The 27858-nt window shown below is 40.5% G+C and overlaps 1 protein-coding gene across 5 annotated transcripts in view; it reads right to left on the bottom strand.

Annotated features, from left to right (window-relative positions):
• znf385c (zinc finger protein 385C) overlaps positions 1–27858 on the bottom strand; it is a 145607-nt gene that overhangs the window by 54385 nt on the left and 63364 nt on the right. The window contains exon 1 of one of the 5 annotated variants that reach the window (XM_042218598.1): positions 6614–7073. The exons of the other annotated variants lie outside the window; for them this stretch is intronic. Within the exon in view, the coding sequence (XP_042074532.1) occupies positions 6614–6623 (10 nt within the window). The 5' untranslated portion in view covers positions 6624–7073. Of the gene's footprint in view, positions 1–6613; positions 7074–27858 lie in introns of those variants that run through there. 5 annotated transcript variants of the gene reach the window in all.

A 27858-nucleotide genomic window follows, 5' to 3' on the forward strand; every position in this document is an offset into this window, starting at 1 on the left:
TGACAAAAAGCAAGAATGCCAATTTCTGTAAGAAATGCAAGCCAACACAGTCACACACGGACACCTTTGTACTGTGCAAAAATATCAACATGGAGAACTGAGGCAGCTGAACTAAACAGAAGGCTTTAGATGAAGAGAGCTTTTATTTTACATGTTTTATATATAATTATGCCTGTACTTTAGTTTGATTTGTAGAAGGGAATGCAGGTGTAGTTCTGTGTGTGTGACAAAAATTTGCATACAGCATTTTTTATTTTTGTATTTTTGTACATCACAGGTTGCGAAAGTGTTGTCCCCTGTACACAGAGTCTGTTAGTTTGTATGTGCGTCACAGTGTATGCATGTGGTTTGGAGAAGTGGGTGCTTGTGAGTACAAAAAAAATGCTTACTATAAATATTGGTAACTGCATCTTGGGTGTGTGCACAGAAAATGCAAACCACACAATTGGGTAATTGCATTTTGTCAATTGATTTATGTATATTCATTTGTTGTTTGTACCACAGCTGAGTTTGCTGAGTTCTACCTTTTCAGTGATTTGCTGAATACCCCCAATCCTTTTTAGCCACAAATATTTGAACATTTCCTCAAGTGTATAATTTATTTCCAGTGTTTACTATTTGCAAACATAATTGATGGAAATAAGCCTCTAACAGCGAGTGCTGATAATCTTTTTTTTTCCTTTTATTTCTGTTGAAGGGCAGTTCATCGTTTTTTATGTTTTGTAGATTTGTTGTCTTTTTATGACTGAGAAAAGTCTGTAATAATTCCAGTTTTTCTGTAAATTGGTGTTTGTGCATGTGTGCATATAGGACAATGACTGGATAATAATTTCCTGCCACTGTAGTTATTATTGAGAACACTGCACTGTTAAACGCTCATGAGATGGCGTACAGTACAGGTGAAGGTCACCATCCTGACTGCTGACAAAGAGCTGGAGCAAAGATAGCCATTAGAGCTGGATCACTGCATCTTCTGTTTACACTTCCAACCATTTACACACTCGCTGCACTCTATTAAGCCCATTGGACCCCTGAGAATTGCAGATTGGTGGTCAGGGCATGAGGTTCTGATGGCTGGATTTGACTGTAAAATCGATGGCCTTTGTCTATATAACTGCACTAGCATGAAGATCAGTGGCTGTGAAAGTAACAGTCTGATTTGAAGACCTAGAAATACACATGGAACAAAGAGAGAATTGAGAAACACAGATTAGGAAAGATGTTCCATCTCCTTTTTAGGTTTTATTTCCTTTATGCTAATTCATTCTCCCTGTCTTCTAATCCCCCAGTCTGTTGGTTTAAAGGCCTTTAGCTCTTCTGTCACTCATTTAAGTAGAGGTCAGAGCATCAAGTAGACCAGTCACCCACTTCAGCTGAAAGCTGCATTACCAGTTGAAGAATTCACAAGCTCAGAAAAATACACAAATACACACAAGCACAAAGTGCAAGTGATGTTTTGCTGTTTCTCTTCAAGGCCTCCATCTTTAGCCTCAGCACCCAGGGAATGAGAGGCTAAATGGTGAAGTTTTGGTGCAGAGAGCAGCGTGGGAACATTTCTCATGTTGTCAGAGCTCCCGCTGAGGCTCACATATGCCTACAGCTCTCAGCATCCAGAAGCCATCACTCCAGCAGGCGGGCCAATCAAACCCATGCTGTCACTTCAGTGAAATGACTTGAACTGGCACTCACACACAGGCAATTTCCCCACAGGGAGCACAGGGACAAGAAGGAGTACATACGAACCATCCGTTCAAATGCTACACACGCAAAAGAAAACACACGTAGCCCTATAATGTGCCGCAACAGAAATCAGACTTTTCCACAACAGCCTCTGTTACAATGAAAAAAAAATTCCAAGAAAAAGATCTAATGAATCTAATGAAAGAACCAACCGAGGAATCTGTGTACAGCTGTGCATTCTTTGCTTTTCTCGACAACTGTTCATCCAATCTACCTGAAGCTGACTCCTGGGAGGAGGCGATAAAACAGCACCCTACCTTTTCCAAATAGTGGCTACAATGCCATTCACACTTGGAGAAGGTCTGCAGAGGCAGAGAATAACTGAAGTGTAACCAGTTGTACTAATACTGTACTCCGTGGAAAGAGAAGCGCAGAACTCTTCTGTGCTTGGGAATGATTGGCACTTGAATATACCTCTCTCTCAGATCACTGGATTTGATAGTGATTAGGCTTAGGGAACTCGGTGAATAGAGACAGGTTCAAATTTGGCCTCATTCTGCAGGTCTGCTTTGGAACAAGAAAATAGCACAACTGAAACTCCTTGTTCTTCCGCATAGGGCGGCCAGAGAAGTAACTTATCCAGGAGCTCTGCCAGCTCTCACATCAAGGCCATTTTCTCCATCTACGATGATAAGACCGTTTCCACAAGGCCAATAAAAAGGGACATGGAACTTGACTGACTGCCCAACCATACAACCACAAGTGGACTTCTTCGCTTTACCTTTTGCTTGCTCTTACACTGTAATTTGAGCGGAAAAAAAAATCATAATATTGTCTTTAATTTTGCTAAATTGGAAGTTCAAACTATTTTCAGTAGTCAAGAACAAATCACTACTGTAATAATAAATTCTTTGACCTTCAATCTTTGCTCTTTGCTGACCTCTAGCTTGTCTTAACGCTTGCGTGCACATCCGTGTATCCGTGTAGACAAAGCTTATTATGCTCCTGCAGCAGTCTGCTCAGTCATCCTGTTCTCCAACCTACCTAAACATCATTTGGTCAGAAAGATTCAGTCTCAACATCAAAATGCACCCACTCAAATGTGTAATTTCGCTTTGATTTATGACATGCAGCATTCCTTTTATGTACCCAGTTACATTTACATTTTCTCTCAGTAATAGTGGAGATAAATCAAGAGATGCCCAGCAACGTTTGCAGGACACTTCCCTCAAGGAATTTGTTCCAGACTAAAAGTGTACTCCACTAAGTACGACTAAAAATAGACAGTTAAAAATAATAATAATAAACAGCGATTATACTTCTTACATTAATCATGACTTCACTTGACCATCTAAATGTTCAGTCTGAGACTCAGGTGTATTATGTTAGCACTGCAGTGACTAATGTAGCCTTAAACTACTAACTTACTCCAAAGCTGCACTTTCCTCATTATTAAATTTTCATCTTCAGCTTCATTGGATGTTCTGTCCAAAGACCCAGCCCTTTTATGACACATAAAGAATTCCATCAAAGACTGGAATTATTATCATTATTAATATTTTTTATTTATTTATTTTGGGTGAATTTTTACACTCTAATCTCAAAAGTCCAAACGCGCCGTGACAAAACACACTGCATTATGATTAGAATTTCTGACTCACATATGAAAACACCATATCATCACAAACTACTCTAAAAAACAGTAAACACAACAGCTTGACAATGTGCAACGACGTGAGAGTTTCTACGAGAAGAATCAGTCTTTAAATTTACACCTCATGAACTGATTTCTGCTGGGAAAGATAAAATGAGATCAAGATTAGTGACTACAGAAAAAAGCAGTATGGAGAACAAGAGTTTTGGAGTAATAACACATCCCATTGTTCCCGTTACCTGGAAGCAATGGCAGCCCGGGACATTAAAGTGAAAGATTACCTCACACAGACATCGACAACTGCATAAAAGTGGGAAAGAACTTTACTCCAGTGGATAAAACATATAAAATGCAGTAAGATGAGAAACAATAAATATGAAATAATATACTATTTGTGGCAGCACTCTTTCATTTCCACACAAGATTTTTTACATAGATGATGCAGATTAATAGGGACTGAGGTAATGAAAAATACAAAAGTCACTTTAACTACAGATTTGTCATCTGAAGTGAGGTGTTTGTTGGGCTACTAAAGTGGGTTATTTGTCTTCTCTGGGCACATGCCTGCCTGCGTGTGTGTGTGTGCACGTGTGAGAGAGAGACAGTAGGCAGAGGTGTGCTGAACAGAAGCTGGAGAGTTTCCACCTTCGTCCCTCTGGTCCGTGAGGGATGAATGAAAAGACAGGAGGCTCGGGAGATTCATCCATCATAATGAGTGATGAACACACAGACACACACACAGAAGAGCACTCACTCCGTCAGTCCAGACAGGGGCCTACAGCTGCTCTAACCAAAAAGACACAGTCGGCGTAACACACACTCGGGAAGAGCTTGTTCGTTTAATCGGCTGACGGTTTGGTGATGGCACAGATGTGTGGTTTGTGGGAAATGAACCAATGCCTTTTCATTAACCTCCTCATTTACACCCCCTCCACCTGCACCACCACTTCAAACAGCCATTGCTCCCTACTGCTTAGAAGACCCTGCAGCTTCTGCAGATTAAAACTAGAAACAAGTCCAAGTGGACACTGACACTTCAAGGTCAAGCAATACAAATGAAATTATACATTCAGCTAAAATCTGGAAATCACAAATAGTATGTTTATGAATAAATCATTTGTTTTACTTAAAAAAAAATACAACTCTACTTTTAGGGTGTGGCCAGTCCACGATAAGTGGTCGCAGTCTGTAATCCTAGCCTCGTGTAATTACCCCTGATCAACCCTGGGACCCCGTTTAGCTCAGATTAGCCCGGCTTCCTATGCATCCCCCACCTCAGATCCCACAGACAAAAAAAGGTTGGAAGTGGAAGAATGTCGCCCACTCCCGAAGAAGCCTATAATCAGCTCTCCCGCAGCCCTGCAACCTGTCCCCCGCCTGTGCGGATGATGGGGGTGTTGTGGATGGATGAGTGAAGTAAGACGAAGTCAAGCCCCCACTACCAGGTCTTTTGCTCTTCAACTCAATACTGAAATATTCAATATGAAGAGAACTGTCTGTGTCAGAAGACAGCAACACAGTGACTAATAATGGCCATTGTCCAGTAAAGGCTGTTATCTGGAACTGAGAAGAAGCCACTGCCGCCAAAGCTCCCCAGTGACACCCCAACTGGCTTTTACGACGACATAATGGCCGAGAAGAAATCAGCACAGGACAAAGGCCCAAGTAGTTAGGGCTCCATTTGACAGAAGAGCAGTTCTTTATGAGCTGACTAAAAGGGCGAGTGGGAAAGAACGCTGACGAGAGAGGGAAGAAGATGGTATTTCAGTAAAACAGTTCAGCGTTGGAAGCTTTTGGTGCTCCATGGATGATAGTTTTTACTAGTGTAGGGATTAGAAGGTTGCATTTGTGACATGGAGTAAATATCTAGAGAAATGCTAATGTGGCATCCATTTGCATGAGTCATTTGCCCATGCTCCGAAGCCATTTTAAGAGCACCGAGATCGCAAATCACCACACAGTCACACATATGGCGGGAGCCATCACATCCAGAGGTCTGACACAACACTATGAGTGCATTTCTTTTAGATCTTTGTGAACTGGATGTTTTTCCCAAATTCAGCTACATGTTCTGTTTATTTGTCTCTGAAAGTGAAATAAGGAGTACTCATAGAAGCACTGATATGCAATGCAGGAACAGTTGCATTTTGTTGTAGAAAGGTATGACTGCACTGAGCTATGAACATGCTCTAAATCAGGATTTTAGATGAAGGACAGGGGCCTAGCAGCTTGGGTCCATTAGTCATTCTTTGTTCAGCCCATACACACAAAAAATGCACCTCCATTGAGATTGAGTTAATTATGAAAATTAAACTCTCTTTTCTGGATTTAGTGGGACAGCTTTTACACTAATGCCTATGCCAATTTTATCAGATTCAATCAAAACATACTAGTAATCATCAAAGCTTTATTTTTAAGCCCCCAAAAGGTTGAGATCTTCAAACATCACTACTTGAATAGTTCAGGGTAAGCTGGTCAATTTTATCTATTAATAAAAAAAATGAACAACGAGTTGTTTGAAGGCACACTGAGACGTCAGGTTAATGACGTCGTTCTTCACAACGAGCTTATGATGCTTATTATCAGGAACTGGTTTACAAATGTCCATTAATTATAGTCCCCCCCCCCCCTCCACACACACACACACACACAAACAAACGTATTTATTTTATTTATTTAGCTGATGTTTGAGAAGGTCATTTTTCTCAAACAGACTGATGTTTTGTTTTGTTTTTTTATTATTACTGATGACTCGGAACGTTGTGACCTTTTAAAAGAAAAAAGAACAAAACCATATTAATGATAATCTACGGTGGAAGTTTTCGTGATAAAAGCGCCAAGTTCCATCTATGGGCCGAGAGGACTAAGGAGTGTGAGGTGTCGGTAACTCCGAACCAGCCAGGACGCACACTTTTGGTTGAGCTTCATATAATCTGATGCGGTGATTGTTGATGCACAGGCATGTAATCGACGGCGCACAGGACATTCATGAATAAATCATAAAAAAAGACACTTCAAATGGTCAACTTGCGAGCCCGATAAATGACTGAATCCCTGGATTTTTCATTTTTCCCGACAAGGACTTTTAGCGCGCCTGCTCCACATAGTGTGTTTGCATTAACATGCTTTAAGATCTTTTTTTACCCATCGACACTGTTGCAACGCGAAATCCTGAAACGGTTGTATTTGGAACCTTTCAGGAATCTTTCGTGTATTGCTTACTCAGCGCAGCCGCGTTATCACCGGTAAAGTGGAGAACTGTAGGTGTTTAACACTTACCGATCAGCATCGTGGCTCCAGGACCGTATCTGTGAGTCTACAGCTCGGCGTGTCACCTGCCGTGAAAACGGTAAAAAAAATAAAAAATAAAAAAATATTTACGCACTTTTATCCCCAGAGAGAGAGGACAGCACGCAGGTGCGAACGGTAGGCGTACGGCACTTAAAGAAGAGCCTCGGAATGTGCTGGAGCCGATTTTAGAGGACTTGTTTCCTCTCCTGTCTTTCCAAAGACAACTCTTTTTGTCAACACTGTATCCTTTACTCCCCCGTCTTTGGTGACCAATTCCCAGGAAATCTTAGATCCTATTGATGCGCGTTCTCCTCAGTTAAAATCCTATTGCTCGTGCTGCTGCTCCGCGTGGCCTGAAGGAGGCGAGGGATAGGAGTGTGGTAGCGAAGCTGGGTGTAATTGCCTGTTTCTTCTCTCTCTCTCTCTCTCTCTCTCTCTCTCTCTCTCTCTCTCTCTCTCTCTCTCTTCTCTGATGTCTCTCCGAGTTCTCTCCTCCTGTCATCCTTTCCTCTCCAAAGTCCCACATCTTTCTCTCTCCTCCCCTTGCTGAGCCCCTTTAACATGACAGGGCTACACAGAGACAAGCTGCACACCTGTACAACTTGGCAACACATTAGCCATCTTGTCAAACTTACTGCTTTGTAGGTCAGCACTAGGAATGACGTTGGCTTCAGATATGTTCTGCCATGCAGCCTCAGAAAAATAAAGATAAATTAATCAATAAAATAAAGGCAGAAGCAGTAAGCAGGTCTGGATAGAAGAAGCATGACAGGTGCACGGTAAACATGAAGGGAAAGAAAAGAATATTTTCTGAGACAGGTTTCCGTTCGTGCTCTCATAAGTATGATTTGTGCGCACTTGTCAAGGCAACTGTCGTGTGTGCACTACAATGTGTGAGTGAGAGCAACGTGAGAGTGACTGCAAGTGATGGTTTCTCACAGCCGTCTCTTCTGCCAGTCTGCGCCTCCTTTGTGTCTCTTCTTGTCGATGCATCATTTGGTGAAGCTGACACATATTCGGGGATTTGAAATTGGCTCGAGAGCGCAGAGAGCCTACTCGGAATTAAATTTCTGTTTGTTCAAATGGCGTGTTGTGTGTTATGTGTGTGTGTGTGTATAAGTAGATTGTGATTTGAAGGGCCTTGGTGTAATGCTAAGCTGTCCTGGAGCTACGCCAAAGCACATCTCCCAGGGTGCTATCAGGAACTTAATTACAGCATTAAATTGCTCCCTCTCCGCCTCTCCTGCGCTTGCAGTTCACTTCCTCTTCGTTTCCATTTTCGCCCCTTTCCGCTTTTCTACTTAAACTGTATTTCTACCTAATCATATACTTTGTCTCTTCTCCCCATCTGTCTGTCTCTCTCTGTCTATATTGTTCCTCTGCTTCTAGTTTATTCGATTTGCTGCTTTGGCTGAAATGCCCACTGGTCCTTGCTGTGTTGATGTCATTGTGAAGAGGGCTTTTAAATTGTTCCTGACATCCGCTGTCCAAGTCAAAAAATAACGTGTTCATCAGCTGTGTCTGCTGTCCATTCAAAGGGTCTAATTCAACCTTTACATTAAACTGATACTATATACATGATGCTCTTTAACAGTCAGTTTGTCATGATGCTATTAAGAGTGCTGTTCCAAAGAGTAAAGCTGCAAGTGAGAAAGTGGAGCATGGCAGCAGGGAGAGGTTGTAGTGATCAGATTGCTGATGAAGAGCTCCTTTTTAAACATGAAATATTGTCTCTGACAGAGTGTTGTGCGGGGTGTGAACTACCTTTCTTCTCCAATCCAGGTTTCTGTTCCTTGCCATTCACAAAGGCAGCAGTAGACCCAGAGACTCTCCTTTGGGGCAGAGTAGGGGACACAGGGGCAGCTGGGCTGTCCTGTTGCCTCATGCCAACCATCAGCCTACGGGCTGCCATGCCAGAGCCTGGGCTAATTAGAAACACGGGAATCGCTCCAAGCTTTACATCAGTCAGCCTCAGCCAAGAAGATTTGTTCTAGCCTATTTGTTCCATACTGTATGTTAAGAGAAAACAATGTTTACACCTCTCTGAGGGACTAAATAAAAGTCAATTTTTCCACCGCAAAGCCTATGTGTATGTTTTAATAATATATTGAGGAAAGGCTCTTTTATAATACTGTCCATTAAGGACCTTTTGCAGTGGCTTAATAATAGTTGCTCTTAGCTGCATCACAAGTCAAGTTCTAGAGTAAATCTATGAGGCTGAAAAATGAAATCGGAGCACAAGTGCCAAAAACTGCAGTCCTTCAAGTGGCCACTTGAGGCTGGCACCAAAAGTGAAACTAATCACATAGACTTCTCACCTTTACAGCTGAAATCAATATGTTTACATCTCAAATGGGGGTAGGGAGGAGGGACAATTATAATTAAAAAAAAGTTGTGCATCATTACAGGCATGGCCACTTAGATGAGGGGTGAATACAGAGAAATGTAACTCGTAGCTGTCCAGTAGGTCTTGACTAATTTGAGTCACTAATTAGACCTCTTTTTAACTACCTGACAAATAATATTCTGGCAAGCTCCAAGATTATATTAGAACTTAAAGCTTATAATTTAGAATTTCAAGACCCCCAAAAACAAAGATAGAAAAAGCATTACATCTAAAACTGAGTCTTCCAAACAAGACCTCACAAATCAGTGAGTGATGTCACAATGTCTACGCCCTCCTTTAATATGGCCTAAAGTTGGTGTAGGTAATTATATTCAGCTTTTGAGTCCTAAAGCAATTACAGCACTACAGTGGAAACCCATGCCATGAACCTGCCAGCACACAGTTCTTGTGCTGATGTTAATGCCAGAGCAGGTATAGGTGACAAGGAAGGAGTCCACACACTGAGAACTGAGTAGTTACTGAGTGAGCAACATGCTGGCTGTAAAACAGCCTGTTTCAGTTTAAGCATTGTTTTCAATGAATTGCATTCTCAAAAAAATGTTTTGCCTCACTCCCATTTCTTCTTGTTGCATGTTGAAGCTATACTCGAAACCTTCTTAAGATCCAACCATGCAAATTATAATTTTTTGCCACTTTTCAAGTGGTCTTAAACTTTTGATTGGGACTGTATTAGAGAGCCTGATTCACTGTGTCTGTTTTCTTCAATTGCCGTACACTGGTTTATAACATAAATTTTAATGTTTATTTCCAACATTGGTATAAGAACAATTCTAAGTCAACTGGATTCCAAGGGCATAAGCCTAAGTGAATGTATGACTACATGTAAAAGTCAGGGTGAGTTGCAGGGATTCACACCTTTGATTTAGTTCTGGCGGAGTGATCTTTACTGTGTTTGACTTGACAGGCTGTGGCATGAACCAAGAATACACTATGACCAAGTGAAAATTGCAAAATTAGCTCACTTAACTAGTGAAATTTCCATCTAAATTAAAACGAACAAAATCAAAATAGCCTCACATGGTGAAGCTTTTTCTACATGCTTAAAAAACACGATGAGGAGCACAGATACATTTCCACATGAGTGGAACTTTTTTCACATTGCCAGCATTTTCACTCATTTATGCCTAAATGGATGTAAGAACAGATGGTCTCTTAAAAATAAATACTAGATTGACTTGTCAGGATGATACAACATAAAGGAGTTTTCTTTTTCATGATTATATTGTTTAGACTTTTGAGCCATTTGACCTCCTTTGTCATTGGATCAGTGTTCAACTTGTTCATTTCAAGTTGCTACGCTATACACTGAAAAACAATGCAGGAAAAAAAAAGTCTGACATTACTGTTTCTTTGTGAGTTGCGGGACAGCAAATCTGTAGTTAACACTTGTGGACTTGCTGCTGAGAGCCAAGTATCTATGGTGATGAGTGACAGATCCTGGAGAGGAGAGAAGGTCAAGCTGTCACACTTAGGTTTAATGAAATTGTGTTATCTTTCCACAGTTGTGTTCTTTTGTACACCGTCTGGCTCTGTGTAAAGCCACAGATTTTTCCCTGGAGTCAGTTGTGAGACTTGGCGATTTAAAGAAGAAGATCAGACATGTTGAAAAGTTTGTTTACAAGTTAAAAAAACAAAACAAAGAACACGATTGCAAAAGAAACATTTCTGCTAAATGTGACATATGCACAGAATATGAATTGTTGGGTGGTTACATTGCACGGAGGTGAGGTGGAAACTCCAGAAGAGGTGAGCAGCTTGTGATTATTATGCAGTACGTGTAAACGCTGTAGAGTGCTGACAGTGTCGCTGCAGTGGGTTGGGTGGGTGGAGAAGTGTGGGACAAAGAGCGAGTGCGTGATGAGTGATCAAGACCTGGTGGAGGAGGGGGTTAGATGTGAAATATGGAGATAAATGCTGTCACTTGACAGAATGATGGCGGTGTATCACGCCATGCAAGCCTAATATCATGTGACATCCATTTAGCCGTGGCATCTGGGCATCACTACAACATCCTCTTCTTCCTCCCTTCTTCACATTCACCACAAATATCACAACTTCCATTAGTTATTAACAGATGGCAACAAACAGCAAGAAAGACTCTGATGGGAAGTTCATCTAGTCTCTCAACAGCAGCCTGATCAATACCTGTCAACGCCTGACAGCCTTGTAATGTCCACCTTTTTGTTTTCCAATATGCGGCGAGGATGTGAGAGTGCGATAAGAATGGCACCGCTGTTTTTGATGAGTTGTTTGTATAAATCTATGAAAGCATGAGGACGAGAGCTTGGGAGTGTGGTTTACTAAGCAAAACAAATGCTTTTTTTGCAGCCCTTGAGGTTAATGGATATGATGCATAGCTGCAGATTATCTTCTTTATTTTGTACAGAAGTCATTTTTTCTGTAATTTACTGGACAGCACAACAAGAAGCGCAATCAAATCTAACCACAGCCATGCTGTTTTATGATCCCAAATACATGCCAGAGCGTAATGAGTGACAGGCTAATTAATGAAAAAGAAAAGAAGTTAGCTCTGCCTCTCTTTCTCTAGTGTTCCAAGCCATCGGCCTCCTCAATTAGAGCTTTCTCTGCCAACCTGCTGCTGAGGCTTGAATAGGTAATGGCTGGCAGCAGCAGAGGAGGCTAACAGCCATCGCTTTCTCTTTCTAAACTAACAATAGTCCTCTCCTCTCTCATTCCCTTCCTCCACAAACAGTTTTCACTCTCCCCCTTTCTCCTTAATCATAAACTTTATCTCTTACTCGTTCTCTCATCTCGCACGCGCTCCTCTTTGAAAGCCTGACACTAAGCTCTCACTTTTTAAATTGACATCTACGGATCTCCCTCTTTCTCAATCCCTCTGTCAATTTGCTTACTTCAATAGCATTTTTTTTTCCTCTTCACTATCTCTCACTAGACCCAAATCTCTTTCACGCCCTCTTTCTCTAACAAACAAACAAATGAATTGAAGAGCACTGGAAAGGAACATCCTCAGAGCGTAACGGCCATGCCAGCTACCCGACTGACTGACTGAAAGAGAAACCAACTAAGTGACAGAAAGACTGACAGCAGGTTGAAGGAACACTGAGAAGGTAGACTGTGAGGCGCTAAAGTAATTTAAAAATGGGCGGACAAGAAAGACAGATGCTGATGGGTGACAGTGTAAGATGCCCAGTCCCATAAAAGCACCTGAATGCAAGTCTAAGAGCAGGCATTAAAGGAGAAGAGACCAAGTGTCAAGTTATTTGCTTGTTGTTCAGCTCACTGATGAGCCTCCCAGCTTGTATCTCTATGTCCCTTATTAACATATACTGATTTGAATGACTAGCAAAAAGAGAAAACAAGCAAATTACATAAATTATACGACTACATGCAAACCCCGGGATTTAAAATACAATTTAAAATCACCCCAAAAATGAAAAACAGATACTAATAAGAGCACAAGTTTTTTTCAACAACATGCTGTGTGGTTCACCTTATCTGTCTTGATAAGGAAATGTGTTGTCATCATGGAGTGTCATATAAAAATGCTTAGTTAGCTCCCATCTGTGTTGTCCTTTGCAGCCATTCTTGATTGCACCTGGGAATATTGTGCTGCCATCAGATAACAGTTCTGGTTTTAAGACCTGCAGTGTCTGCATGCGGTGCTGGAGAGGTGGCTGTGGTATTCAGTGCAGGTTTGTCAGCCTGGAAGGTTGTCAGCCTGTTTTGGACCTCTATGTTTAGTTTTCATTTCACCTGCTGACTCCTTTTGTTTTTCACTTCATATTTACTCACTAGTTAGGTTTGTGCACATGGACACACCTTGCACATTAATGTGGCACAATGTTAACTTTGACAAAACTGCATTATTGATGCCCCAGAAATGAAATATGTTAATATTTCTATTTTTTTAAATAAAGCAATTCTAATTGTTCTTTGACTCTTAAATGTGTTGATTAATTTTGGGGGTCAATAATTAGCCATTACTAAAAAGTAAAAGGTAAATTTGTTTAAGGAAATTTTATGCATCTTTTATGTTTTATAAAAGAGTAACAAGCCATTGGTAATAACATTTGACCAGGTTGTAAAAAAAAAATCTATTTGGCTAGTTTTTATCCAGCTCATTAATTCATCATTTAATTCACCATCCCTTACTTTCTGTAAAAGGGAGATCCAGCGCATCAGACAAAAGTACACTTATTAATAACTTATTGCTGCACCATTTACAACATGTATAATCTATCATATGTGAAGTGGTGAATGTTGCAGAAATAAGTTAATAATACATGTATTTTGGATTAATAGGCTGAAGATCCTTTACACAAACTAGGTGGTCATATTGATGAATTAAACAGCAGCAGTAAAGACTACAGAAGTAATGCAGCTAGAGGACATACAGTAAATTAATTATTAATTTTCCACAGCCTTCAAACCCAGAATTTCTTTAACAGAATGGCTTACAACAGCTATATAAAGAATTAATGAATGATTTATAAACCATTAACCTCCTAGGACCTGGCGTCCACATATGTGGACATCACATTTTGGGTTATTTAGACCAAAATACTCAATTTTGCTCTACAAGGGCCTGATATCCACTTACGAGGACATTATACATGCTGTTCTAATGAAATTTTAAACGAATGTCCTCATATGTGGATCTCATTTTTCTTAGAAGCAAAAATTAGGTAAAAAAAATAAATAAATCTGGTAATTCTTTATTTTTACATTCATCGGGTCCCAATCAGCCCAAATATCAAAGAGAAATTAAAAATGCATGCAGTGGAAGAGTTCGCGTCTTAGGAGGTTAATAGAATAGCAACTTATTGAACGGCTTGTAAAATGTGCTGCCCAGAAAATGGCATCATTCTCACAACTGTAATGTTATAAGCTAGGATCATGAGTTTTGTTTGTGACCAAGATTTTTCTTGTTTACATGATAACATCTGGATTCACCAGACTTCCCTTTTTCCATTAGCAAAGGATGGCAAGTTGATTTGCAAGATACATTTACATAAACTCCTCTAAAAATAAACATAGCTCCTCATATCTGTTATATCTAACAATATTTCTTGTTTGAAGTTTCCACTGTAATGAGAACATTAGAAACAGTAACATCTGTCTGGTACTAAATCATATTCTTACTGTATATCACCTGGTGTCACTCAACATATTGGCTGCTGGGGTGTTTCTTTAAAAAAAAAAAAAGTAGCACATAGTGTCAAATATCTAGATCATATGCGTTAACCCAGAGGAGAGAGAGGCTGACAGCCCAGTATGACACTGCAAAGTGTGTGTGTGTGTGTGTTGTGCTTGTAAGCTCTGCCACCTGCACATTCCAACTCATCACAACAGGAGAGAAGACGTCCCATTTAGCATCACTGTCACATACAGTTTCACAGACAGACAAACACAAGAAGAGAGAGGAAGAGTATGTATGTGAGTGTGTGAGAGGGAAAAAGAGATCGTGGTAAGAGGGGAAGATGGCTTCCCTAACATAAATAAATCATCAGTGTGTTTCGTCGCCTTGGCTGGGTTCACAAGTGGAAGATGAAGGAGCGTAACAGTGAGGGGGAGGAGGAGCTAAAAAAGAGGGAAACCGATAAAGAGGGAAACTGCTAGGTGAGGGGAACAGCAGGCAGGTGGGAATCCTGATGTCTCAGGTGGAACAGAAAATGTCTACTGTCAAACTGATGTAATTGCTGCCAAGAATAACAGGACACGTCGGGGGTCCATGTGTAAATTCATGCATACAGCTATATAATACAGTCCAAACTATTCCATGTGAATTTAAACATCTCTGCTGTCTCTAAAACACAGGTAGGAAGATACTTATTGAATGTCTCATTGGAAATGTAGATCTAAACCCAGGCATATGAATTTAATCTTTAAGGCAGTTTTCTTCTCTTAAAGTGTGTTATTCATACTATCCAGCACTGCTCTGTCTTTATAGTATCTGTGAATGAAGATTTTGGTGTTTGTGCACTCGCTAGCCACTCGTTAGGTATGAATGACGAAGAAAAGCTATTTAAATGATTTTGAATGTGGCAAAATATGTTGGGGTCAGGCAGGCTTGACGGGAAATGTTGATCTGCTGAGATTTTCCCTCACAACCATCTCTAGGGTTTACAGATGATGGTCCAAGTGTCAGTTCTCTAGGCAAAAAATTATTTGAAAAAAGATATAAATCAAGTCATCAAAAACTGAAGCAGATGGGCTACTACAGCAGAAGACCCCACCGAATGCCACTCCTGTCAGCTAAGAACAGGAAACTGAACTTCAGTCTGTATGGGCTCACTCAAATTGGACAACAAATGATTAGAAAAATGTTTCCTGTTGTAATGAGTCTAGATTTAGTGTCAGAATCTGGCATAAACAACATGAAAACATGAATCCATCCCGCCTTGTATGAACCGTTCTGGCAGCTGCTGGTGGTGATGATGTAATTTCTTGGTATTTTCTTGGTACACTTTGGGCCCTTTAGTACCAACTGAGCATTGAGCCTATCTCAGGATTGTTGCTGTCCATATCCATCCCTTTATGACCACAGTGCCCCCATCCTCTGGGTACACTGAAGATTTGAATGTTGTGGCTCATATCATCTCGAGATGGTTTCTTGAACGTGACAATGAGTTCAAATAGCTTCCACATTCACTAAATCTCAGTCCAGTAGCACACCTTTGGGATGCGGTGGAACAAAGGATTTAAATCATGGATATGCTATTGACAAAACTATAGCAAATGTGTGATGATCATGTCAATGTTGACTAAAAACTCTGAATGAATGTCTCCAGCACCTTGCTGAGTCTATGCCACGAAGAATAAAGCCAGTTCTGAAGTCAAAAGGGTGTTCACAGCCAGTATTGGAATATTTACCTACTCTAATCTCACACAGTAAGTCTTCAGTGACTTGACCCTGTTTACCAACATTTTGGCACATGATAAAGTGATAGATGAGTCCTGATTTTCCATTAGGAAAAACATCAGCTTTGCAAAAACATTTAGGATTTTAATTCTATTACACTAATCAAAATTTAATAAGCAGACCTCAATAAAGTCTAATATAATAATGGCCTCAAATACATAACCCATTTTGTTTTTTCATTTGATTTTCCTCTTAATAAGCAAACACTCTGCCCAAGACTAACAATGATAATTTTATGTTGGTGGTAATTGAAATTTTTCATCTCCAAACAAACAGTCTGTTACCTTTAACATTAAACTATCCTGGCATTTTTATTTGCCATTTTTTAAGCAGACACATGTCAGTTACAGCACATTTACAACTAGAGCTAAAGCCAAAGTGGGTAACTGTTTACTTGCTTCTTTCGTCTTTATTATATTTTCATACTTCATATCTGACTCATTGTTTTACAGGGTAAGTTTTATATCGTTTTGCTCCCAAGGCCAACTAGAGTGACTCATGCTATGCAAAGAATGGATAATGCTCGATTGTACTTTTATTCCCTAATTGCTGCCTAGGTACTCCAAACTGTAATTAGAGGGGGTCATACATTTGAACAATCGTTTCAGAGTTAGTTCAGCTGTGTTGCCACCACTTAAGAAAGAATTTGAAGGAGAACAGTGTTGCATGTTTGATGATATTTAGCACAGTTCAGCCACTCTCAACCATATATTCTTTAATTTACACTGTATAGGCATACACATACTTAAATCACTTGAAAAATATAGAAAGAATTACAGTGACATTGGTCAAGCAGACTGAGAGTGAACAAAGGGGCATCTTCTGCTTTAATGTTCCAGGCTACAATTACACACAAAGACTACATGAAGGCAAAAATCAGTCTCTTATTCATTACCATTAGAGTGACTCCAGGATGTATATTACCACATATTAGACTCCTACTGTATTGTTTTTGCAGTATTGTTCATGAAAGAGAAAGCGAGAGAGAAAAAACCCAGTCTACATAAACATGTTATTGTGATTTTTTTTATTAGATTAGTTTTTCTGGTTTTGTCACGGCTACAAAAACAATTTGTCCCCTTTATATAGCTCTAATAAACATTGAATTATAGCTGCTAACAAAACACTTGGTTGTCTGAGTATTGAGGCATAGAAAATAAAGGTTTGAAAAGTATCTATATTTTGGGGGCAAAACTCAGAAAATATATTTGTACACTTTTTTAGCATTCACCTTGAAAGTTGGCTTGTCTTTGGGTTCAATAAATAATACAATGAAGCAGTCAGTGAAAGCCTGTGTGCTTGTTGAGTCAGATAAAGGACATGCTTTGCGTAGGAGAGTCATTACAATGGCAGAATGCTGCTTTGTATAGTGAAGATAAGGCTATTCAGAGTTAAAAGCACAGGCTTTCACATAATAAATGTGGCTAGTGGCCATCCTCACACTAAACAAAGTCAACTTGGCTTTTATTGAGGTAAAGTGGGAAAAAAGGAAGTGATTAAACAACGTCAGGTAAACCACTTGTTTATTCATATAATAGGAATTGAACTAGTATTTTATATATGCAGTATGATGAACAAATGTTTGTGTGAAAATGTCTTTACACTTGGAGCCACTATAGAGACAAATGCGATATATATATAGATATAGAGACAACATTTACATTGTTGTGTTTACACATCAACAACAGAGAACTACAAAGAAAAAAAAATGAAGCCAGTCTTGCCATTTTGTGCAATTTATAAAATTTGACAGTACAGCAGCAGACCATCATATAAAGGATGGAAAGAGCAGCAAAGAAAGGAAAAACAGCTATGCCTCGAGATGCAGTTGAATCTTAGAGATGTGAAAGGATATTGAAGGTGAGAGGGGAAAGTAATCCATCGTGAGGCATGTGAAGAGCCACAGAAAATGCAGTGGAAACACTGGGATTTTGCTTTCCTCCCAAAAGATGAGAGCATCTGACGCACCTGATGGTAGTCCTGGAAAATCTGTAAAATAGGACCCATAAAATTGAAAGACTGCAAGGGTTTGGACCTTGGAAAAAAACTGTCACGGTCTGCGAGAGTGTGTTTGGTGGATCCAGGTGCGGACACAGACGCAGGAGGCAAAACTTTTGCTAAGCTCAAAGCGAGCCTTTAATCAGGGCTGATGGAGAAAGCAAAATAACAAACCATAAACTATGGGAATGACAAAACTAAGAACCTAAACTGGGAGTAACTAAAGGCTATGAACGAAGACCAGGAATGATCTATGACGAAGTACTGTGGACAGACTATGAACACGACATGAAAAACTGTGAACGAGATCTCAGTACTGGCACATGAAGGTGCAGGGAAACATGACTGGAGAAAGTGACTATGAACATGTCCAATACCGAATCTTGCAGGCTAGAATCATGACGTGCAGCTAGAATAACAGGGTGCATGAACAGACGACGTGACACAGACTGAATGAAACACAGAGACTAAATACCCACAAGGATGATTAGGGGAAGTGGCTACACATGGGAGCACAGCTGACACACATAAACCTAATGACAGGACAGGGGAAGTGAAACTAAATACAATGAACAAAGAACACTGGACTCTTTCAAAATAAAACAGGAAACATGGAGATTAAACATGACAGCAACCTAGAAATTCACCAGCTCAAAAATGAATACAAAAATACATAAAACTCAAACACTGGGTCACACGACCCAGTACCGTGACAAAAACTGCATATGAGTGCTGCAAGACGCTCGCTCTGTTTTTCTTTCTGCTCGTAGAAATGACTCCTTTACAGGGACACAGTCTGTCTAATTCTATCCACCTGAAATATTTATTCTCATACATCACAATTTTTTTTGCTTCATATTTAAAGAAAATTATAAGACGTTATGTGACCAGTGTATCAGCCTCTAATTCAGATTGTTATTTGGTTTTTATTTTTTAAACCTCTTTGGTTGTTCTATTACAAAACATAAACATGGCAATCATAAACCTTGTTGCATATGTGCCTGGTCACTCATTTGGCTCTTGTATCTCCTTAGCAACGCATTGTTTGTCCATTGTATGCATATACATATGCATATCCAGGCCGGGTTAGTTTCCAGCTAATCGTGCCCTTACATGCCTCACGGGTTCTCAGTGTTGATGTCAACAAGGTAAGCAGCTTTCAAGTCACACATATCAGACAAGCCAGAAAATAAGAGAGGAAATTGAAACTGACTGAATAGTTTTGAGGGACATTTTTTGAAAAAGCAAAATCGTTACAAAAGTCTAGTCCCAACTGCATGACATAGAGGCTTAGAAGGTCTTCTATTCTTATTTTCCTTTATTTAGTTATGAGATGTGATATGAATCACACAAGAAACACTTCAAATAATTTTCATACATTTCTGACTTTATAAAATACAATTTTTAATAAGTAATTTTAATACAGTCAGACAATCTAAAAATGCAACTGAGAAAAAATGGTAACTAACACATGACTGAAAGAACATGTGGGGAAGTTGGCTTGAACATCTATTAGCTGGTTTCACTTGATAAACAACTTGTTACAATGTGTATTTCCACAGCCTTACTGGAAGGCAGGCTGCTCTCGCTGACTATTCTAGTCTTGCTTGGACCCACAATGTGTGTATTTTTGTGTCTGTCCCCATGTTTGTGTCTGTTTGTCTGCATTTGTGTTTCAGAGCAGCTGAAGCATGTGGCGTGAAAGACAATGGCACAAACCTAAAGGTCTAGAGCCAGGCATGCTGAGATTCATTGCCCTGCCATTCAGCCAGATAAAATATCACAGCAATCATGGCCTGCACCCAGTATCACTGTGTGTCTACGTGTATGTGTACACATCTATTTAAGTATGTCTGTATGAAATTTGTCTATATATGTGTGTGTGTGCAAAGGTGTTGTGTGTTTTGTCAGTCTTGTGCCAAGTAAGGCTTCTGCATCTGCTATTGTGAGGACGCATCGCCTCGTTGCCTTCCTGTTTTTCCATCCCATCCAACACCCCCAGACCCGCCTATGCCTGTATGGCAGGTCACATGGGCGCTCTGGGTGGTTTCACATCCCATCATTTCCTGTGACTGACTGTCGGGGCACATCAGGGTGCCACACGAGTCTAATGCTGATGAGCTGAGACAGCTCTATTCTGACTGGGAGGGGTCTAGTGGACCAAGCACAATCTGCAAGCACCACCCCCTCCTCCATGTACACACACACACACACACACACACACACACACACACACACACACACACACACACACACACACGTAAACAAACACACAGACTTACTGTAGAGAGCAAACTACATAGCAACAGTCTGCTAGCACCACCGTGCAAATTCAGTGTGTATGCATGCGTAACTGTGTCACTACAGTACAAGTATGAATCACACCAGAAAGCCTAATACTAACTATATTTTTGTGGTAGGAATTATGATGTATATACCATTAATATGATAATATATGCCTACAAACGCATAAAATAAATCAAATCACAGCACTTCATTTACTGTTTGGTTGGTGAAGACTACTTGTCTACGAGACAGGGAGAGGCGATCCAAGGCAACTAACAGACAGACATAAATCAAGGACAAGAGCCACAAAGAGGGTCAGTGTTAGGCGATGAATGAACAATCTGTGTCACAGGAAAATCCTGTTTCATATTGTGAAGTGGATTGGACGAGGCGATGGCCTGTTATGTGCACTATGTCACACGTACACCTGCACAGCATCTGTGCATGCATGTGTAAAAGCAAGTGCGTGCGCTGACGTGGACCCGTGCGGACCTCTAGCTTGCGTGGACTCGCAGTCACAGAGATTCAGAACAGACACGCACCTGGGCCGTGTGCATGCACGGAGACAGATGTGGTATATATGATAAAATGCCTGTTAAAGAGATTAAAGGAAGACAGACAACGTGTCAGGATAAAGAGCAGGGGCCAACAAGGAGAAACAGAATGAAAAAGGGTTTGACAGAAACAGGCTAACAGTGTAAAGAAGAAGGGAGCACAGGAGAGCCTGACAGACAGAAAAGTTCGAATAATAGATAGCGGCAGTGACAGGGAGTCAATGTGATGGTGAGACAATAAACAGATAGACGTGTTCTGTCACGGGGAGAGAGGCTGAGGGAGAAGAGCGAGAAACACTGGCCTTACAAGCCCCTGCTACACTCTTGTTTTTACAATGGAGAGAGAGACAAAAAAACTCAAGCTCACTTTAGAAAATCATCCCCTTCTCACATAAAGCTCAGTAATTTTCTTCCATTGATTATTGATTAATTGGCTTGAAGAGAATAGAGTAACAAAATTACATTGAAGCGCTTGCATCGATTCATTTTCATTCTTTCTGTTGCTTCAGAGCCTTTCATGTCCTGTATAACCCCTCAGGCTGTGCACCAAATGAAAAAAAATCGCTTACAACCTTGAACAGCTGCAAGTCTGTCCATTTTAAACACTGCTAATCCACTTTATATATTAAAGACTAATTATATGTGGACATGAACTGAACATTGACCGGGGCAACATAACAGTCTTCATAGTCTGCAACACAAAACCCCAGATAAGCATGTATAAAAATACAAAAAGATGATGCAAAAAGAATTCCTGTGTCAACTGAAAATTCATGACTGCATGAAAAAAAATAAACATGGAGTTTAGAATCAGTGTCAGCATCAGTTTTTAAAGGAGTTCCATGTATTGTTCCTCTGAAAGAAACAGTATCTGTCTAAAGATGGTTTTTGAAAGAGGACTGTACATTTTCCAATAACTCTAACAGAAGCTACTGAGCCAAGAACCCCGAGAGGTTTAACAAAGTCACTGAGCACCAAAGGAGCTCAATGACTCCTTAATAAGGCATTTACAGATATAGTAAATCTAACAGATGTCTCATAATGGATGATTCAGCTGACTATATTCAATGAAAATGTTTTATAGCATTTCATATGTATAGAATTTATTCTCTACAAAATCTGCACCTGGCATTTATAATACAGTTAAAGCCAGGGAAAGAGTTCTGTTATGGAAACTCAGCCAACTATTAAGGTTAAGCAACTCAACTGTTGAGTTGCTCAAGCTGGCAGTTGGCTACAAAATTCCCACCCATCTCTGCCTCTCCTGAATTCAACTCTTGAAAATGCATAAAATATGCCTCAAATATGAAACCATATATTTACTGTTAAACACACTTATGGTGTAAATGAAATCAGAGTTTTCTATGCACCCGTTCTGTTTTGTTCTCTACTTCGATACCCCTAACATTTTATCCATCATGCCAAATTTCCAACTTAACATGCTGCAGAGATTGCAAATAAATTTAGCCCATTACGCAACATGACAGGGTCATTGTGGGTGACATGGCTCTTTATCCCCCGTCTTGCTACAGTTGATCTGTGTAAAAGTTAAACCAACTATTTTCTCAGATGGGAATTCATCACACAGAATCTGACCAATGAAGTGTATTCACTCAGAGACCTTGATGTAAAAATGTTTGTGAACTCAGAGTGTACACACAGGGCATCTTTTATAAAACTAAGGATTGATGTTTTATGCTCTATATTGTGCAAGCTGTGAATACCCAGACTGTGTGCTCAATGTAAGGAGTGACCAGTTGGGACACTGAGAGGCCAGGAGAGATTAAAACTGTATTTCTCCACCAGCTTTTCAGACCCTTCCTCACCTCTGACGCTGTTAGAAAGCAGGAGACGACGACACGGTCATCAGCAGCCTGTTCGGAAGAGCGTCTGTTTAAACTGGCTGGTCAGAAAATGAATGGTGCAGTCAGGCACTGTGAGCCGTAGTGACACACTGTACACAGCAACAATCGCCACACTGCAGTGAGGCATCTGCCAGCCATATAAAATCCTGACAAGCCAGGAAAGAGGAAATGGAGAAGCTGCTTTCTGGAGAATGGCTCAAATCATTTTCATGTCAGTGCGCGTGTCAGTTCGAGCTCAGAAGAATGGCGGTAGGGTAGGCGAGAAACTCTTGTTCTGATAGTGTGTCCTGACATAGAGCTGCACAATGTCTTCATCTTTTAAGCAGCTGGAAGTCATTTCTGTGATTGTGGCACTGGAAGCAGAATGGATGGAGAAGAAGGGATTGGGGGATCGGTACATAACTGAAAACAGCTTTTTTAAAACTCTCCTCTTTAGTTTGTCGTGGAGACTATTCTGGTCTGGGGCACTGAGGGTAGAGTGCAGACATTTTTCACCCCCACATGCCTGCTTGACACATAGACATGGGAAAAACACACAAAGTAAACTTGGTTTCGCACGCAACAGAGAGCTTTTTTCCACAGTTTAATCCAAAATACTGACAAATTCCTGGGTCAAACTGAACTTAACACAGGAGTGAATACAGGGCTTGGCAGGAATGTCACAGGACCATGACCACTTTGGCAGGTATATTCTCAGTAGGGAAAAATGTGGAAAAGGGGAAGAGGGATTCATGTATTCCACAAGGAAGTGAATGAGGCTTGGGACATTGCTGCTATATCCTTTTCTGGGATCATGCCCTTCCTCCATGTCTCTCATGTCTGGATCAGGTGCCAAGGCTATTGTCAGCCTATCTAAAAGCTATTGTTGCCACTATTTTAAATTTTTAAGATATTTTTGGCACTCAGGCTTATTTTTTTTATGACATTCTACCTCAGGTGTTCATTTCTGTGCCTGCTTCTCTGCTCTGGGAAGCCATTTATTACCTAGAAAACCAGAACAGCGTGTAATGAAGTTGGGGAGGCACTTAATATTCATGAGTAATGCAGGAACCTTACCAAACCTTGACATGACCTTCACTCAGTTGGTCAGGATAACAATGCTCAATTTTCTTTGAACTTCAGGGCCCGTTCATAATGCAAGTGTCTGTGAACTCATAGTAAATGGTCTGTGTGTGATCCGTGAAATATAGTGTTGATAGTGAGAAAACTATGACAGGTAAAATAAAATTAGACGTTATCTACTGGCTGACGGAAAGGATGAAAGCCTGTCTCCACTCTATTTAGCTCTAGCGTAGGTTCTTTGACAGGAGGGACTGACTCTTGACACACATACACACACGTTCACATATATGGAAAGATAGACGCTGCTGGCTAATCCAGGCTAGCTCCCGCAGGCCTATAGGGGGCTGGTCTAATCCTGTTATCGGGCCCAACAGATGCTGTTGACAGAACAATAAGCAGGGGGCCAACATGGCAGCGCAGCCCCAAGGAGGTCATGAGCCAAACTCGCCACAGCAGCAGCAGGATCGCTGCCTGGCTGGAGCAAGCTGGACTCAGCGCTGGCCACATACACCAGATCTCACAGGCTGAACGCATCACAGCGACAGACACACACAGTGATCGGTTTCGTGGTATGCAGACCCCATTTTGCTTTGTCTGCAGTGTCAGAGGTTCTGGAGTGTGGCATTTCCGAAAGCTCTGAAGCTGGAATCATCTTTCAAATCATGTCTTAAAACTTTAAACAGTTTCCCATTTTCAGTGTCTTTGATGTGACAAAAAAGACCTTGATGGGACAATTAACCATAAAAGCCTGCCATGTAAAATTAAGTAGGAGCAACTGGTTCTGTCTGCCGTACAAAAACATCAGCCATTGCCTAAAACCACAAACTAAAACTGCAGACATCTGACTGATGTCTAAACCTAACCAGAGTTTCTAATGAATTGTTAAGTCCCATCCTTCCACAAACAAATTTGTATACAGAATTTTCTATCTACCTTTTCAGCTTGTTATGGCCTTGTGCTGCTTTAAAAAAAAGCTGTGATCTCTCCGTGTATGTATGTGTGTCTGTGGTTTCTTCTAGATCACAGAAGAAAGAGAATGCCTGGGGGCGCTGACTTTACGTCTCAACTTCCAGCAAAGGATCCTTTCTTCTGCACACCGACTGAGTACTGCACACAACGAGGAATGCGTCAACATTAGATAGATACAGTGCGGTATGGCAAACTGGCTTTTGCACACATATACGCGAGCACACACAGTCTTGCACCATGCGACCTTAGAGAATGCTGTTGTGGCAGCTCAGCATATAAAGGTTAAAATAAATAAGTACATATTTGGCTGTTAGACATTTAATTTGAACAAGCAGCCCACCCAGCCTGTCACCCATCGGCATGTGCCGACTCAACCTGCAGAAAACACAGTCCGTCTTTGTTTGCTGCAAACCAACACAAGATGAGGCATGTAAGCAGTGAGCGAGGTAACAGGACAATTACAGAAGTGATTGGAAAAATTAAACGGGGTACAAAAAAAAACAAAAGGAGAAATCCACTGGAGCAACATGATTGCAATGCCAAAATAAGAGGCATGTGACAGACATTTGCCATAGCCAATGGGAAAGACAGATGACACACGTATATATAAATTAATCACAGCCTACAAGCGAGTTATCCATGAGCAGAAATAACAATGACGTTGGCGGTGATGATGAGGAAGCGTTTTCCTCCCCTCTCCCCGACTTTCTGGTTTGTGTCCCAGTTTAACTAAATCCCATTAAAAAGGCTTTCATCTCACTGCACTTCATTACTGGCATAAATGCTGCGGCTCACCCCAGAGAGAGGCAGGGATTAGATGAGACGAGCTCATCTAAAATGTTACGCTCTCGAACCCCAGCAGCTTTTTTAATAAAGACACTCACTTTAAATTCTCCATATTGGATTATCCAAATAGACCCTCCAGCGCACAAGGTGCCATTAAGGTCAGGCTTGTTGTGTTATGTGTAGGCTTGCGCGCAAGTCTTTGTGCCCTTGTACGGTGGCTAAGAACTGACTCGAATTCAACTACGGAGGTGGCTGAACGTTTCCTTTAAAAATTAGAATGGGTCAACCAACATCCGTGGAAAATTGAAAACAAACTCAGGGAAGAGACAGAAGGAGGAAAGGGAAAAGAAAAGTGGCTTTAAAGGCAGGGAAAGCAAATGGAGAAAAGACCGCAGGGAGGGAGCTTTGCATTGTGTGTGTATGATTGGATGCGATGGGTCAGAGGCTTTTGCACGCATTTATGAATGCTTATTTTAAGCAGAGCCCAAGCTGGGCTAATCTTTACTGCTCGCCTGAATGAGGGTGCTGATTAAAAGCTAATTATACGCTACAGATTTGGCCTCTGGTGAAGACTCTGCTGATTTGACACGGCTTGGACTCCAGCCTAGGAGCATGCCTGTGGGCTTCAGCTCCAGATAGCCATGCACGTGTGTCTACAAATCAGAGGGGAATAAGACGTCAGCATGCAGGATGGATGTTTTGAGGTCTGTGTTTACAATGGCAGAACATAACCATTTACAAGCAATTTACAATTCTAAGCTATGCTGCTTAATTATTTCCATTCTCTGCTGTAGTCCTCTAAACATCATGCAGAAATATTATAATTTTATTTGACTGGTAAATCTAAGCTAAATATTAGCATAAGTGAAATGCTAGCTAAAACTCTGCTATGTATTTTTAACATGTGTGGCATTCTTTTCTTTTAATAGCTTTGTACTCAGTCCATCACACTGACGATAAATACTGGGATGATTTATAATGGTTAGTAATTGCATGGTGCAATGCACGCACACATGGATGCACATGTGATGAGCTAATAGTAAGTTTGTTTGAATGCAAACACATTTTTTTCTTTGAGTAATTTTTTGCTTTAAAGCTTATATGTATTTATATTTAGGGAGTTGTAAGTCATCCTAAATCACTCGAGGGAATATCTTCAGATTTGGCAGAAATGTTCATTTGGATTTAACGATGAAGAAGTCTGTGAAGAAATAGGTCAAAGGAAAAATATCTTCTGCAACATTTAGATGGTAAAGTCAGAATTTGGCATAAACAACATTAAAGTATGGATCCATACTGCTTTGTATCAGTGGTTAAGTTTGGTTAATGGTTAGTTTCTAAGCACACTTTGGGTCCCTTAGTATTAATTGGAGATTATGTATCAGAATTTCAGGAGCGGGACCACGCCTCCAAGCACACTCCTTCTGGTTCTCATCTATATAGGTTCCCCCACTTCTGCAAGCTGTCATTCTCGTTTACGGGCCCCCCCCACCCTCCCTACCCTTTTCAATTCTTTAACTTCTTCACGTCTATTTAGTTCATGGGTATCTGCCAGGTCCGAACAATGTTTTCACCGCATGTTTACCTGGATGTAGTTACAGTGTGGGTAAACTTGACGCATGCTTATTTTCTCATTTATGGAGCACATTAAACCTAGAAATCTTGTCAGCAAATGGTACCCTTGATAGATTTTAAATCTTATTTTGTTTACCTTTTGCCTGTTTTCAGACTCTTTAGAGGTTTGTTAGTTGTCACTTGTCACTCACTGTCTCGCTCGTTCTGTGCTGATTGCCAAACCTCTTGTACGGCTGACACTGTTGTTATTTAGCTTTCAACCCAATATGACTCACCTTGCTTCCCAGTGTTTCTACACAAAACCAAATTATCTTAAGAAAGCCTGCGTGTTTATTATATATAGCAGCACATGTAGGATATCGAGTGTTTCTTAATAGAATCTGAATGTATTTTCAGATAGAAAAAAAATGCATAAACAGATTTATGTAGTGATTAATTGGAATTTGTGAGGTTAAATGTTATATTTGGCCATGATGTAGGATTACGGCAGCACGTATATATCACAGGTTTCTTTACATCTTAGTCTCTTTTTTATGGTGGCACAGGTCTTTCATTTTTTCCTTTCATTTTATCTCTAAAAAGCTCAACCTGGAGCTATGTTGCTGTGTGGCTGAATTTGACTTTCATTCTGCATGAAATGTGCTTGGACTTCTCTCCCCTTCTTTCCCTCTGCTTGTCATTCTACTGCTCAATCAGAAAGACAGGAGGGGGTTAATATTTCTTATACATGCAGCGACAAAAGAAAATAGACTAAATCCTTTGTGGCCTGTTAGCATCTTGTTCTTGACATTATTCCTCCTCAAGCATGCCAATGTTCAACGCCTATG

Source organism: Haplochromis burtoni, unplaced genomic scaffold (assembly GCF_018398535.1).
Source record: "Haplochromis burtoni strain Fernald_Lab_line unplaced genomic scaffold, NCSU_Asbu1 Contig_21, whole genome shotgun sequence".
Taxonomy (NCBI): Eukaryota; Metazoa; Chordata; class Actinopteri; order Cichliformes; family Cichlidae; genus Haplochromis; species Haplochromis burtoni.